Genomic DNA, 15,166 nt, shown 5'->3' on the forward strand with positions numbered 1-15,166 from the left:
TGACGTTAACTAGCTGAACTAGATGAAGCTAACTAGCTAGCACGCCAATCTGGTTCACTGTCTCCTCCAGCTAGACAGCTTCCGTTGGCTAACTGTCTCTAGCAGCTACCAGCAAACACTGAAATGATGCTAACAAATTAAACAATGATCGTCACTAATTCATCAAGGGATTATTAACTAGCAAGTTTGCCAATTACCAATCATCTGCATCCAGCCGCTCGTCTCAGTTCAGAATCGTTCAGGAAAAAAAATCAAGAGCCAGGACACTGGACTTCCAGCGGTACTACTAGTAAGATTGCAGACGACGAACCCGCACGTACTGTATGCGTGGAGCCAAGTACAGTACTCACAGAAAACGTCATGTAGCCTGCTAGCTAGCTCGATCCAATGTGTGATGATATCATCTAGCTAGCAACAGTTACTTAAAAAATATATTCTGCTAGCTACGTTAGCTATTTGGTTTACAGTAATAGTTCCCAATGAACGTCATACATTTGTCGCTTGCTTGCAAGCCAACAGTGCCCTCTGCTGTCTATTACCCGAAAGCTCACTCTCACTTTCAAATATTTTATTGCAAAGCAGTAAACACTGACAATTAAGAGTTTGTACAGTGTGTTGTTTGTGTTGTTTTGCATCTCAAATAGTTTGTCTTATTTTATAATAAAACATGTAATAATAAAACACTGTGTGTAAATAACCCTATTTCACTTTGTAGAACTAGCCTAGAATTTTAAAACAGCGCAGGTGTCAAACGCAGCTATTATGGGGCGACCTTATCTTAGAACTTGGTCATCCTTTTTAAAATAATGTGACCATAACCTGTTTGTCAGTAGAACCTCGAAATAATATTATAGCAACCCTCAAATATTCCTTTTTCCACATGATTCATTTGTGTTTCAACATCACATATGACAAAGATATTACTAGCATGTAATATATCATATGCCTCCTGCAATTTAATTATGTCTTAAACTTTGAATCTATGTTATATAATACAATTACATAAATATCATCTCATTTTTGTTGACACAACACCCCTTTTATTTAATGTCAGAACCTTGTACATTGCAAATAGTATATATTGTGCATCACTTACATGTTATTTACAAACACCAACAAAAGTGCAAATATCTGTTTTCTGTACCAGTTCCAAGTTACAGTAATGTTGAACAGCTCATATTGGAATAATACATATAAAACAACTACAGTAGTGTTCAATTGCTCGAGATAATGACAAATCGATAGCTTCTCAATACAGTAGTAAAAATGGATGGATGGATTTGAAAAAAAGATGAATAAATATGGAATTATCTTTCAGTATGAAATGACAAAGAAGGAGAACCTAGTGTGGCTAAATCCACACAACCACTGTGGCTCTTGTCTGGACTGATATGTATAAAATTAAACAAAAAGAACCCAAATGAGGCAGGTTCAATATTTCCACAGTTATTTTCCACATTTCCCTCAGCATATTAAAACAAAACCTATGAAACTGGTGAGGGGCAGCAATGGAGTGAGAACTATAAAGTAACAAGAAAATCATTGGACTTGGTTCAGCTATTTCACTTCCAAAGTGCATTCTTCATTGCAAGAGAAAAAAAAAAGTCAGGATAAACTAAATCAATTGACATTATATGCTGTCTTCTAGCAAATACATACAGTACCCGTGTTGACACTATGTTATTACAGTTCAATATTGAGAAACATTTGAGAAGCCGCAAATGTCAAAGTAACATCAACATGTGAAATATACCCTGGGAACAATGGGTTCTAAGGGCCAACAACTTAACATTGACAACTTAGACTCAAGTCAGTTACAGCAGGCGTTGAAGCGTCACTGAAAACATAAATATGGCGTCAGTGGCACATCAAACTAAAACAACTCATCATCCCAGACATAAGGTGCTTCCCTCCTTGCCATGATTGACACCTCCCTCCTTCATCTCTCCATCCTGGTCCTCACACCCCTATTCCTCCACCCCTCCCCTTGGTCCCCCTTTCCTGGTCCTCACACCCTCTTCTTTGATCTTCCTTCCTTGTCCTTATACCCCTCTTTATTCATCCTTCCATTCCGGTCCACACGCCCTTCATTTATCCATCTTAGTCCTGATCCCCCCTCTTTCTTCACCCCTCTTTCTCCATCCCTACATTCTAAACACTGGGGGCCTGTATTTGAGAAAGTGACTCTTCTTCATTACAGGTTACAGTAGCGTTTCACTATTTACAATCTGAGGGAGGGGCAGAGAGGTCCTTGGGATAATAAAGCTTTGTCTTCTTGGGCCACTAGTTAAACATGATGGATTCTGGGTCCTGGTTCATCATCTGGGCCATGTGACGGAGGACATCCTTCTTAGTGATGATGCCCAACAGACGCCTAGAGACGGGGACGGGGGGACAAAACAAAACACAAATCATTCCACCATCCAATAAACCTCAGGATGACTACAGAATGAATCTATAGTCTTCCTAAATCTAACACCAAAGTCAAATGTGCCTATTTTAGAATACTGGGCCCGTTTTACCCAAAGGCATGTTAAAGCTAAGTTTTTTGTTAGAACCTTCATTAGGGGCATACTTACATCTCCGAGCAGTTTCCCAAAACCGCCGTTACTATAGCTGCACTTGATTAAGAGCATTGTTATAGGGTAAGCATTAGAATTAGACCCTTCAATAGTTGTAGCCATAGGTGATAATATACCTCATAAGAGCTGATCTGTCGTCAGTATCGTGGAATAATTCTGACGTTCAGGCAAGATTTGAAAGGGAGAACGCTGATCCGAGAGCAGCGCTGTCTTTCCTTCGATCCTGTTATTGTCGCCACAAGCATCAACAACGCATTTAGCCGAACCGTCTGTCTGCGTGGTGTTTCGGGAAACGCACGTTACATCTTCGGCCGTCGTAGGAAAGGCCCGTTGTTAAAACAGTAGTTAGCCTGAATCCCATCGCTATCGGGAAACCGGGCCCTGGACTGTATTGGTTAATTGACTGATGACAGACTCACCCACTCCTGGTGACCAGACACTGTCGGAGGCCCAGCTTTCTGAAGATGTCCACCACGGTCTCCATGGGGGTGTGGTCGGTGACGGTGAAGGGGCTGAGGTTGAGGATGCGCCGCAGCTTCAGGGGCTGGGGGTCGCAGGCCTCGGCCGCCTGGGGGTTGTCCTCCGTGAAGTAGACCACAGAGCTGCTCACCACCCCGTCCTGCTTCTGACGGGCAGTCTCTGAGAGGGAGAAATATCAGCTGTGGCTCCTCAGACCCGACAGATAATAATCAACCGACACATTAAACACAGTATTGTTCAACACATTCTGGTGGTTTTATATGAGACTGACAGCAGCCATGTTCACAACTTGCTATTCATGTTCCCCAAACAAAATGTTGAATATTTAGCGAATCATTTCACGGTGAAAACAACCTAATGGTCCATTCCCACTATTTTGTTCAACGGAAGCAGGACTTTTAGCAGGTCGGATGTGGACGTCGTAGAGGGAGACCAGAGAGAGGTCATTTTGGAAGTGGGTTGCTCATTCGACTGTTGGATGGAGTGGGCCTTTGCCGAAAAGCTTCTCAAATACAAGCCCCTCATACCACGCCTGTACAGCCTCGGATATGAGTGCAAGTCGGGTAGCACTGATATTTGGCAGCCTCGGCCACGTTACATAGGCTCACAGTACATGGCCTTCAGATTGTGGGCCCGCCTAAGACTTGAGCAAAGCAATTAGCAAGGTGCAGTTCTCTACCAGCTGTTATGGGCATCCTAGCTGTATGAAGAAGGTGCTTTTTGTATCCTTAAGTGTCTATGCATCCAAGACTTTCGAAATATCTGAATCCTTCTTGATTGTAATGTGATTTGTGGATTTGAATCAAGTATTTCAAATGTGTGTGTGTGTGTGCGTGTGTGTGTGTGAGAGAGAGAGAGAGAGACAGGGTTAACGTCTTACTGATGGCCACAGTGAGTTCCCTGCGCTGGACGAAGCCGATGAGGCGCTCTGACTCTCGGGACACGACCACAGGGAAGCCGTTGTAGTCGGTGTCCTTGATGAGAGTCTCCACGTCCTCCACCGTGGTGCTGTCCTGGGTCAACACGGCCAGGGGGGGCTCGCTGCGCCTGGGACGCATCACATCCGTGGCCAGGGTCCTGTGTACGGATCACATATTGGGAATTCTTAGGGTCTGTTTCTCAGACACAGATGAATACAACTCCTGGAAGCAAAAGCATTGAGTATCTCCATTGAAAGATACTTTTAGTTCAGGATGCTTCATTTGTGTAAAACCAGCCCTTAGAACAGGGGTGACTCCTGACTACTGCAGGGTTGAGACCTGACTAGGTTGAGGTTCCTCCCCTGAGGAAGAGGAGGAATGACAAAGTTCCTAATATGTATCCCATAATACCTGTGTGTAAACTCATCCCTGACGTCCAGGTAGGGGTAGCCGTTGAGTTGGATGTGGGACTCGTAGATACCCTCCTTCCCAAAGGCATCCGCTACCCACTTACTGGTGACGGCTGCGGCCATGAGGGGGACGATGTACTCCAGACCACCGGTCAGCTCAAACATAATGACCACCAGGGACACGGTCATCCGGGTCACACCTCCTATAACGACAAAACAAAAAAAAGGTATCAACCCAGTGGGAAGTAATCCCTCCCTGTTTCAGTCCGTTTCCTTCCGTTTGGTGCCTAATGAACACTACCCTAATGACGACTCACCCAGACATGCGGCAGCGCCCACCATAGCGTAGAGACCTGGGGTAACACAGTCAGCTCCGGGACGACACCAGTTCTTAAAGATGATCCAGTCGTGGTGATGGTAGGCCATCTGCTCCACAGCGATGCCCACGATTCGCCCAGCGATGGCCCCCACAGCCATACTAGGGATAAACAGCCCAGACGGGATCTGAACACAACACAGAGGACATAAAACAACATGGTTGAGAGGTGATCTGAACACAACACAGAGGACATAAAACAACACTGTTGAGAGGTGATCTGAAGACAACACAGAGGACATAAAACAACATGGTTGAGAGGTGATCTGAAGACAACACAGAGGACATAAAACAACACTGTTGAGAGGTGATCTGAAGACAACACAGAGGACATAAAACAACATGGTTGAGAGGTGATCTGAAGACAACACAGAGGACATAAAACAACATGGTTGAGAGGTGATCTGAACACAACACAGAGGACATAAAACAACATGGTTGAGAGGTGATCTGAACACAACACAGAGGACATAAAACAACATGGTTGAGAGGTGATCTGAAGACAACACAGAGGACATAAAACAACATGGTTGAGAGGTGATCTGAACACAACACAGAGGACATAAAACAACATGGTTGAGAGGTGATCTGAACACAACACAGAGGACATAAAACAACACTGTTGAGAGGTGATCTGAAGACAATACAGAGGACATAAAACAACATGGTTGAGAGGTGATCTGAACACAACACAGAGGACATAAAACAACATGGTTGAGAGGTGATCTGAACACAACACAGAGGACATAAAACAACATGGTTGAGAGGTGATCTGAACACAACACAGAGGACATAAAACAACATGGTTGAGAGGTGATCTGAACACAACACAGAGGACATAAAACAACATGGTTGAGAGGTGATCTGAACACAACACAGAGGACATAAAACAACATGGTTGAGAGGTGATCTGAAGACAACACAGAGGACATAAAACAACACTGTTGAGAGGTGATCTGAAGACAACACAGAGGACATAAAACAACATGGTTGAGAGGTGATCTGAAGACAACACAGAGGACATAAAACAACATGGTTGAGAGGTGATCTGAACACAACACAGAGGACATAAAACAACATGGTTGAGAGGTGATCTGAACACAACACAGAGGACCTAAAACAACACAGTTGAGAGGTGATCTGAAGACAACACAGAGGACATAAAACCACACTGTTGAGAGGTGATCTGAAGACAACACAGAGGACATAAAACAACACAGTTGAGAGGTGATCTGAAGACAACACAGAGGACATAAAACAACACAGTTGAGAGGTGATCTGAACACAACAATCACACAAAGAGCACGGTTATCCTACTCAAAACCTGGTAACACTTTATTTGAAGGGTACCTACATAAAAGGACCTTTTCATATTTCATAACCCATACATAACACATTCATAAGCAGCTCAGTAACACTTCATAACTGCTTACGTCAGCTATCATAACCCCATCTAGCCATGCGGTACAGCAAACTGACCTTCATGCCAAAGGTGAAGATAGTTATTACAATCTTAAAGATAAGCGCCAGGGCCAGCTGCCACAGAGCGCTGTAGACCCCGGGTCCAGCAGGGCGGTCTGGGATGTCGTCCACCGGACGGCTCATGTTGGGGTTATTAACGTAGTCACACAGCTGAGAGGACTCCAGCGCACCGCAGTCGTTGAACAGCTCGGAGATGAGCTCGCTGGTGCTGCGCCGCGTGTACGGGTTAGGGAACGCCAGGACCGCGGTAATACCCGTTATCACGATCACCTTAAATCAATCAAATCAATCACGTTTATTAATAAAGCCCTTGTTTACTTCAGCAGTTCTCACAAAGTGCTTTACAGTAAACCTTGCAAAGATCCCAAAAAGCAAGCAAGAAGAAGAACCTGGCATTATGTTTGAGTCATTTAGCAGTTGGCTCTTATCCAGAGCAACTTAGCCACAGTCAGTGCATTCAACTAAGATGGGCCAAATCACAATCATTGCATTAAAACATTATTCTGAACAGCTACTATCCGCTAAATCAGTTAGTTACCTCTAGGACTGGGTACTTCCCCAGCAGCGTGGTCTTCCTCCTCCTACACCAGGCGATGTTCCCCCGGATGAAGAGGGCTCCCCAGAGGCCCCCGAACACCCCCAGCAGGATGAAGGGGACCAGCTCAGCCATGTACCAGGGGGTGTGGTACTCCACGTAGAACAGGACCAGACGGCTGTTGCCGAACGGGTTGATGGCGCGCAGGGTGAAGGCCGCCACCAACGCAGCGAAGAAGGAGCGCCACAGAGTCTTCAGAGGGAAGTAGTAACTCACCTGAAGAGGACAGCGATTACATAGCGACGGCACTTCGACCGCAAAAACACTTTAGCGTTTCAAAGGTAATGGATAGGAAAAATAAACGGAGACATATCTGGAAGTGAGATGGCATTTGATTGAATGGACACAGCAGGTGATTTATAACGGACTTAAGTTTACAACACCTCCTCCAGGCTGAAGAGAACTCCTCCAATCGGAGCTCCAAAAGCAACGGACACCCCAGCGGCAGCAGCAGCCGATAACACCTGCATAACAGACCAGCCGAGTTACATACAGACTACACAAAATACTTGGATAAATTGTTTAATTTCCCCAACTTATATTATTTCTGCAAAAATGGGAGCGTAATGGGCTATTACTGTACCTCTCTGCGCTTGCCCTCGTTCTTGCTGTACTTGGAGAACAGGGAGCAGAAGAGGTTACCACAGCAGCAGGCCACGTGGACCAGGGGCCCCTCCTTCCCCAGGCTGAGCCCGGAGGACACAGCCAGCACCAGGGTCACCGTCTTGATCAGCAGGGTCCACTTCCCCAGGTACCCCCGGATGATGAACCCACTCAGGATGGTCTTGATCTACCCAAGACGACACACAGCAGCCCCCTCGTTGGTATAACCTTTGCAACTGCGCAGTTGTCGGAAATGAACGCACACTCTTTTCAGCCAATGAAAACGCAGTATTTAAAATACTATCGTATGGTTATTTTCTATTAGTGAACGGTACCATTTCAAAACACTCACCTCGGGAATACCTGACCCACAGGCGTAGGGGGCAAAGACCCTTACTAGAGACACGGCCAAGAAAGAGAATAACAGCGCCCACAACACATACAGGAAGTAATTCAACACATACGCCCCGGCACCCTGGAGAAACAAGAACAGGTGGAATGTATGGGTTTAAGGACCACAATCATCCCACCCTCTATCGCAACAAACACCAAGATAAACCTCAGAAACTGAGAGAGGTTACACTCCCCCAAGCCACACCCCTAAATCTAGCCACGTGGTGGCTGCCGTTCGTCAGGCTAAAAACACAGACTCAGCATTGTGGCTTTAAATCAAGAGGATGTCTGGTTAGCGGTTTAGTGATCTGCTGACCTCAGAGTGACCGGTCATCAGCTCGGCCCACTTCTGCCACTGCGGACACTTGTCTCTGTCGTCGAAGGTGGTCTCGTTGGAGGTCCAGCAGCACTGCTCACGGCTGTAGTACAAAGCAGACAGACACACCCCTTCTTTCAGGTCGGTCATCCAGTCCACAGCCAGGTCGATCACTCCAGCCAGCGTGCCTACACGGGAGGACACGCAGCACGAGATCACAGATCACACTACGCAAGGGAACAACGGGCAAGCCTATCAAAATGATTCAGGACCAGACGTAGCATTTCACAACCTCCGGCTGCGTGACTCCAGATTGGTTGTTAAGAGAGCCACGTGTCACGTCATGTGCGTGCAGCACGAATGCCGGCGGCCAGAAGCAAATCTCATGTGCGCCACACTACAAGAGACTAGCGCGGTACAGGATGCAGGATGCCTCTGCAAAGGTTCCTACCTGTGAGCATTCCTATGAGGAGCATCACCACCCATCCTGACCAGGCATCCAGAAGACTCTTAATCAGCTCCCAGTAAGACTCCTTACTCTTGGTGGTGATCTAGAATAGGCATCAATCAACCATCAGCGGCAGACTCAACGGATCATCAGGTTATTCAGATAATCAGGTGGACATCAAGAGTTTTTCTATGGTGATTATGAAGAAGAAGATGAAGAAGACAAATTATATCCTCTGGGGATGAAGAAGAAAATGCTTAGAGTGTAGAGCTGTGTGTGTGTGTGTGTGTGTGTGTGTGTGTGTGTGTGTGTGTGTGTGTGTGTGTGTGTGTGTGTGTGTGTGTGTGTGTGTGTGTGTGTGTGTGTGTGTGTGTGTGTGTGTGTGTGTGTGTGTGTGTGTGTGTGTGTGCTCCCCTCACCTTCCTATGGCGGTCTGTGTCGCGCGACTTCTCCCGGAGCCAGTCAATGGTGTGGAAGTCTTCGTAGGTGCCTACGTCTGGGAAGGGCTCGTCCAGGAAGTCCATCAGGTTCCCAGGACCATTCATCTCCTCTGAGGGAGTGGCCCCAGTACTGCTGGCCCCTGGACAGAGAGACAAAATCCGATTTTGTTTTATTGTCTAATGATGGTCTTCACACATGTCCAACGGCGAGAAGCTTCTTCTTTATCCCAACCCCTCTAAAAGACACACACAGGCAGAGGTTGAAGAGACCGCGAACCCAGCCAAGTCAGGTCTCCGATTCTCAGCACTGTATGAAGCCCAATAATGCCCATGAGATGTATGAAATTGTCATTCTTGGTATTCGGATCACCAGACAGACCTTTGTGATACTGTGTCCAAGTTTTAGCTTCATTTCAGACAATTGTCCTGGGCAGAGACAGTGGGCCCTATTTTTATGTTCTTACAAGCATTTTATTGCACATAACTACATTAGCAGCTTACTTGGATACATGGTCGCTATAATGCTGTGATGTTATTTCCTCTGAAGGTAGCTACGTCATGCAGAGGCAGTGAAAACAGTAACGTTACTGAGCAGTCAAGAATAAAAGAGTAGACTAGCTACTTGCGGGCCATGCATGAATACTGAATTACAAATCATTGATCAGTGACAGATGCCTTCATGGAGCTATTAGATATAGCTAGCTATAGTAAGTAGATATGGATTTAATGAGACCGATAATGTTAATGCTAGTTTAGATTTGGCCAGATATGCTTCTCCCTTTATTAATTATGGCACTATTAGACATGCAATGAAATTCATGCTTACCGTCCCCGTCCATTGTTCACACGATCCGACTCCTCAAAATAAAGACATCTATATCTCTTAGCTATATAATCACCACTATTGAATGCATGTTGATGCTGTGATAGATCGTCACCAGCCAAACATGTTTAGAAAATACAGAGAAGAGGACGTCATAGGTTTCTGCTTCCCACAATGCTTTTGCTCAACCTGTCAACGCATGAAGGTGGAATTGTGAGTAGTGAAATGGCGACGCCTTGTGGCTGAAATAAATGTTAAAAAGCATTTTTTTTATCCGTTTATTCATCTGTGCGTAGGCTACTGTTCACTCAGAGAGACCACCAGACCACTCAACTGCCTCTATAAAGAGTGTTACTTGTGTACTATTGTGTGTTGAAATTTTTTGTTCTTCTCTCCTTGATATGGTCTACATATTCAGCCTCCTACTTGGGTCACAAGCTCTGTATGTCAGAGATCTGATACAGGAAAAAGGAACGTAATCACCAGATATTGTTTCAAATCGAAAAGAAATGTACCACTTTGAGTACCTCTGTATGCTAAAACAATCACTTGATTTCTTTAAATAGCACTCAATAGACAGGCCATTTAATGTATTTGATCAATTCAGAGTCTCCTAAATCTCTCCCCTAAATCTATAGATGACATGTCAATGCCCAAGTAGCAGCATAGCTTGTTTTGTCTTTTGAGTTGGCATAGCAACCAAACAATCTGATGTCTTCTCCCATTTCCATCAGCCTTATTTGAAAAGGTAGACACGTTCAGTTTTATTCTTATTTAATCTCATCTCCCTGGCAACACTCCGTGGGTCCCCACAGTTCTAAAGAAACAAAGCTAGTATTGAGAGAAAGAAGTAATTCCGTAAACTTAAATAGTATTTTCACCCTGTTTGTGTGTGTTCAGTGGTGTCATGCCCATAAAGGGCACATTAACCGCCTCCAACGTCGTTTAAGAAAATGTGTCAGGACGTCCAACCGGTCACACAAGCACAGAACACGTGTAACCACGCCAGCCCAGGACCTCCACATCCAGCTTCTTCACCTGCCGGATCGAGACCAGCCACCCGGACGGCTGATGAAACTGATTAGTATTTCTGTCTGGAATAAAGCCCCTTTGTGGGGGAAAACTCATTCTGATTGGCTCGGCTTGACTCCCCAGTGGATGGGCCTGGCTTCCAAGTGGATGGGCCTATGCCCTCCCAGGCCTATCCACGGCTACGCCCCTGCCCAGTCATGTGAAATCCTTAGATTAGGGCCTAATGAATTTATTTGAATTGACAAATTCCCTTATATGAACTGTAACTTTGTAAAATCTATGAAATTGTTGCATGTTATATTTTTGTTCTGTATAATTTGGCCAAGCTATGTAGCCTATTGATTCCTTCTTGATGAATAAATCAAACTGAAATATTTAGTTGTTTCTCTGTAATATTGTTGGCATTATGATTATGGTTCTAGATTGCAGGGGAAAATGTTCTTTCGGGTGTTTGAAAAATGCTAAATTCTTCCAGAGGAGAAACATTATGCCCCCCCCCATATCCCCATATCCCCCCCATCCTCACAACACACCTTTGTGTGTGTGTGTGTGTGTGTGTGTGTGTGTGTGTGTGTGTGTGTGTGTGTGTGTGTGTGTGTGTGTGTGTGTGTGTGTGTGTGTGTGTGTGTGTGTGTGTGTGTGTGTGTGTGTGTGTGTGTGTGTGTGTGTGTGTGTGTGTGTTTTGTGAAATAAATCAGCATCTTTATAACATCCTGTCTGCATTTTAAAAGCATCCTTCGTTAGGCTACAACCTCCTCACTGTGTGTGTGGAAATGGGCATCACCATAGATCTGAATGATGCTGTTGTTCAATGCGTCTGACTCTCACTCAGTCACTCTCTCCTGACCACTGAGCAACGCAGCGGCGGAAGCGAGCCTCCAAGGGGAGGGCAACATGTCAGCAAGCCACTACTTTCCTCCTCTCAACTGCAGATGATGTGTGCATGTTTTGAGTGAGCTACTGATCGTTTGAAGAAGTTACTCCCTCCCAGCCCATGCTGGTAGTTGTAAACCCTAATTGGGCGTACGGTCTTTTGAACAAATTGAGCCTCGATCGGAACCTACTGGCCGTGGCTTCCTCTCGCTTCAACTGGCTGCAGTTCAGAAGGACAGGAGCAGAGAGAAGCAGTCGGGAGTCCTGGCTGCAGCTGACTTGTGGCACAGAGAGACAGGGAGAGCAGGCAGCTCGGGAGCTGAGCTGAGCCAGAGAGTGGCCTCTCAGAGTGGGCAGCACTATGGATCCGGGGGTGTGCGTTCTGGAACTCCTCGGGATCCTCTTCTCTATTGGTGCCTGGATCTGCTCGCTGGCCACCACCATCATGTCCACCTGGCTGACCCTGTCCACCGACCTGCTGCCCGCGGAGAGCTACGAGCTGGGCCTGTGGGAGACGTGTGTGGTGCAGGACCTTGGAATTCTGGAGTGCAGACCCTATGACAGTCTCCTCGGCCTGCCTCCGGACATCAAACTAGCCAGGATCCTCATGTGTGTAACAGTGGCCACGGGCCTCCTGGGTCTCCTGCTAGCCATTCCTGGAATCTACTGGATCAACAGCTGCAACCAGGGGCCTGAGGGGTTGAGGGTGAAGAGATTGATGAAGATGCTGGGGGGGATATTGTGCTTGGTCGCAGGGGTACTGGGTCTCATACCTGTGTCTTACATCGCTCACCTGACGGTCATGCGGTTCTTTGATGAGGCCGTGCCGGCAATCGTGCCACGCTGGGAGTTTGGAGATGCCCTGTTCTGTGGCTGGACGGCGGGGTTTCTACACCTGGTGGCTGGCTCTCTGCTGGTCACCTCCTGCGTGTGCCTACAAGAGGAGCCATGCACCTTACAAATTCCTATACCGCTACAGAGAAGACATACACACGTACACAGTACCAATACCCCACATAGGAAGAGGTCCATGGAATATGTTTGATAAGCTATTGAGAAGTGAGAACAGTGTTCTCAGTAGCCTCTGCCCTGTCTCTATCAATGGTGAATAAAACTGCTTACCTAAAGCTTTTTCATGCTTATTTACATTAGCTATAGTTATTGAGTACTTTTGCTGGGACAAATCTTTCCCCATATATTGAGACAGAATGCTGGTACTTATTTCAATCACTCAAACAGGGTTTTGTGCATGTCATGTTTGCAAAAATATCACCTACTGTACATTTATCAAACATAAATTCTTTATGGAACCAAAGAGACTACAGCTTTAGAAGCTGCCATTTCGTCCTAATACATCGCTGTGCCTACTGTTGGTACTGTGGAAGAGATAGTGTGCGCAATGGTGCCAGAGAATTTGATGACAATTTGATGACAATTTGATGACTGTAAAACTACAATTCTGACCAAGGTTGATTATTCTGTATGTCAATGATTGCCTTGGATATCATATCTTATCACAATACCAATTTTTTTTTTTACAGCATCTATCATCCTTTTTGTCCAATAACTAAATGGAACCAGTTTGAATAGTACATAAAAAAATGTATCCCTTCTTGATATTCTACACAGTTACTCAATCAACAATGCATTACGGGAATAATGAATCATACAAATTGTAAATAGAACAAAGAGAAAAGGTATAACATTATATTGTAGAAAGCTAATAATAACTAATGTGAGGAATGTACTAAGTATTTGGGAATGTGTGTTTCAAATGGTGAAATATCAGGACTTGCTTGCAACAACTGGACAAGACAATGACTTCATGGATATTTGAGGATCTGATTGTATTTGTTTCATTTCTGCTGAAATTTCCACTATAGATTCTCTCCAGTTAGAGGCCAATATTACTGATTTACCACATACATTATATCAGATATATATCAATATGCAGGTACATTATATTGTACATTGCTCTGTAGTGGTTTTCTGACTCTGAATTGATCAGACATTATAGTGCCACAAGGCTACATATCCTACATCAGTTGTATCCATACCGTGGAGAAATCTGAATATTTAAAAAAGTTGATATTATCAAATAAAGAAAAAAAACCTGACCATGATTCATTCCTAAGCATCACAAACCGCCTGCTTGTGTTACACAACTGTTGCTAGACAACGAGGAGGAAGTGAGTTTAAGTAAGGTGAGGTGACAGACCAAGTCCAGTGGAAACGGAGCTGAAGTCTAATTCCCGCTGATTTCGGTCTTGGCTCCTGGGCTAAGCTGTAGTTAATGAACATCAGAATAATGATGCGTAATGTGAGGATTGTCAGATTTCCTGGACATCACCCATTACACACAAGCTTGCTCAGGCAGGTCAGGTTCTTATACTACATTTTAAAAATTAAATTTCTTTCTTTATTTATTTAGCCAGCTGAGTCCCATTGAGATATGAATCTCTTTCTCAGGGGTTCCCTGCGCGGCCAAGCGGAAGCAACAGCCGTAAAATACTTCCTGTCCATTTCAATGCTATAATTTCATTTCCAAATGAGACCATATTCCCTATGCAGTGTATTACTTTTGACCAGGACCTATAAGGAGCTGGCCAAAAGTAGGGCACTATTAAGGGAATAGGGCGCCATTTGGGACGCACCCTTGCTCCTGAGTGTGCTCTGCTACAGTTCCTCCCAGGTCTTCACATTACGAGACCCCGCCTGGACTTTGAAATGCTCGGACTGCTCCCCACTGCCTCCTGTGTCCATGTTGTCATCTGAAAGATCCCATTGTTGTCTCCTCACAATGGAAGTCATTATAGCTTCCTATGCTAATCGCTTGATCTATCATAGGCAGTGGTTGGTCCTACATCAGAGAAACACATGGAGCCAACCACTATATGTTAAACAGCAAACAGCTCTGTTGTCACATGTCACTTTGAAACACAATGAAAGGGAACATTCGAAACTGTTCTATCCTACTTCAATCTCACAGTCACAGAACACCACAACAGCTCTGTTGTACAGTGCTGATTCAGTTATGTTCCTTTCTCAGCAGATTGTGAAATGCCTTGTGGGAGATGTCTATTGCTTGATGGTTAATGATTAGGGCCAGGGTGGTTAGGGTCACTATTAACGGTTAGGGTTTGGGTTATGGGTTAAGGACAGGTTAGGTTCTGGTTACGGGTTAAGGACAGGTTAGGTTCTGGTTACGGGTTAAGGACAGGTTAGGTTCTGGTTACGGGTTAAGGACAGGTTTGGCTCTGGTTATGGGTTAAGGACAGGTTGGGTTCTGGTTACGGGTTAAGGACAGGTTAGGTTCTGGTTACGGGTTAAGGACAGGTTAGGTTCTGGCTACGGGTTAAGGACAGGTTGGGTTCTGGTTACGGGTTAAGGACA

The 15,166-nt window shown here is 45.2% G+C and overlaps 2 protein-coding genes across 2 annotated transcripts; one reads left to right on the top strand and one right to left on the bottom strand.

Moving 5' to 3' along the window:
• Positions 1-1,021: 1,021 nt before the first annotated feature.
• On the bottom strand, positions 1,022-10,060 carry LOC124008417 (H(+)/Cl(-) exchange transporter 4-like). Its single transcript, XM_046319681.1, has 14 exons — positions 9,872-10,060; positions 9,025-9,185; positions 8,609-8,708; positions 8,158-8,345; positions 7,801-7,923; positions 7,429-7,635; positions 7,229-7,309; positions 6,789-7,061; positions 6,248-6,520; positions 4,710-4,896; positions 4,394-4,595; positions 3,943-4,139; positions 3,002-3,221; positions 1,022-2,374 (listed from the first exon to the last, which is right to left on the bottom strand). Exons 1-14 carry the CDS (start codon positions 9,882-9,884, stop codon positions 2,284-2,286), a joined length of 2,316 nt encoding a protein of 771 aa, XP_046175637.1. The 5' UTR covers positions 9,885-10,060; the 3' UTR covers positions 1,022-2,283.
• A 1,667-nt stretch (positions 10,061-11,727) lies between these two features.
• On the top strand, positions 11,728-13,885 carry LOC124008418 (putative claudin-24). Its single transcript, XM_046319683.1, has one exon. It carries the CDS (start codon positions 12,135-12,137, stop codon positions 12,816-12,818), a length of 684 nt encoding a protein of 227 aa, XP_046175639.1. The 5' UTR covers positions 11,728-12,134; the 3' UTR covers positions 12,819-13,885.
• The last annotated feature ends 1,281 nt before the right edge of the window (positions 13,886-15,166 follow it).

Source organism: Oncorhynchus gorbuscha, linkage group LG21 (genome assembly GCF_021184085.1).
Source record: "Oncorhynchus gorbuscha isolate QuinsamMale2020 ecotype Even-year linkage group LG21, OgorEven_v1.0, whole genome shotgun sequence".
Lineage (NCBI taxonomy): Eukaryota > Metazoa > Chordata > Actinopteri > Salmoniformes > Salmonidae > Oncorhynchus > Oncorhynchus gorbuscha.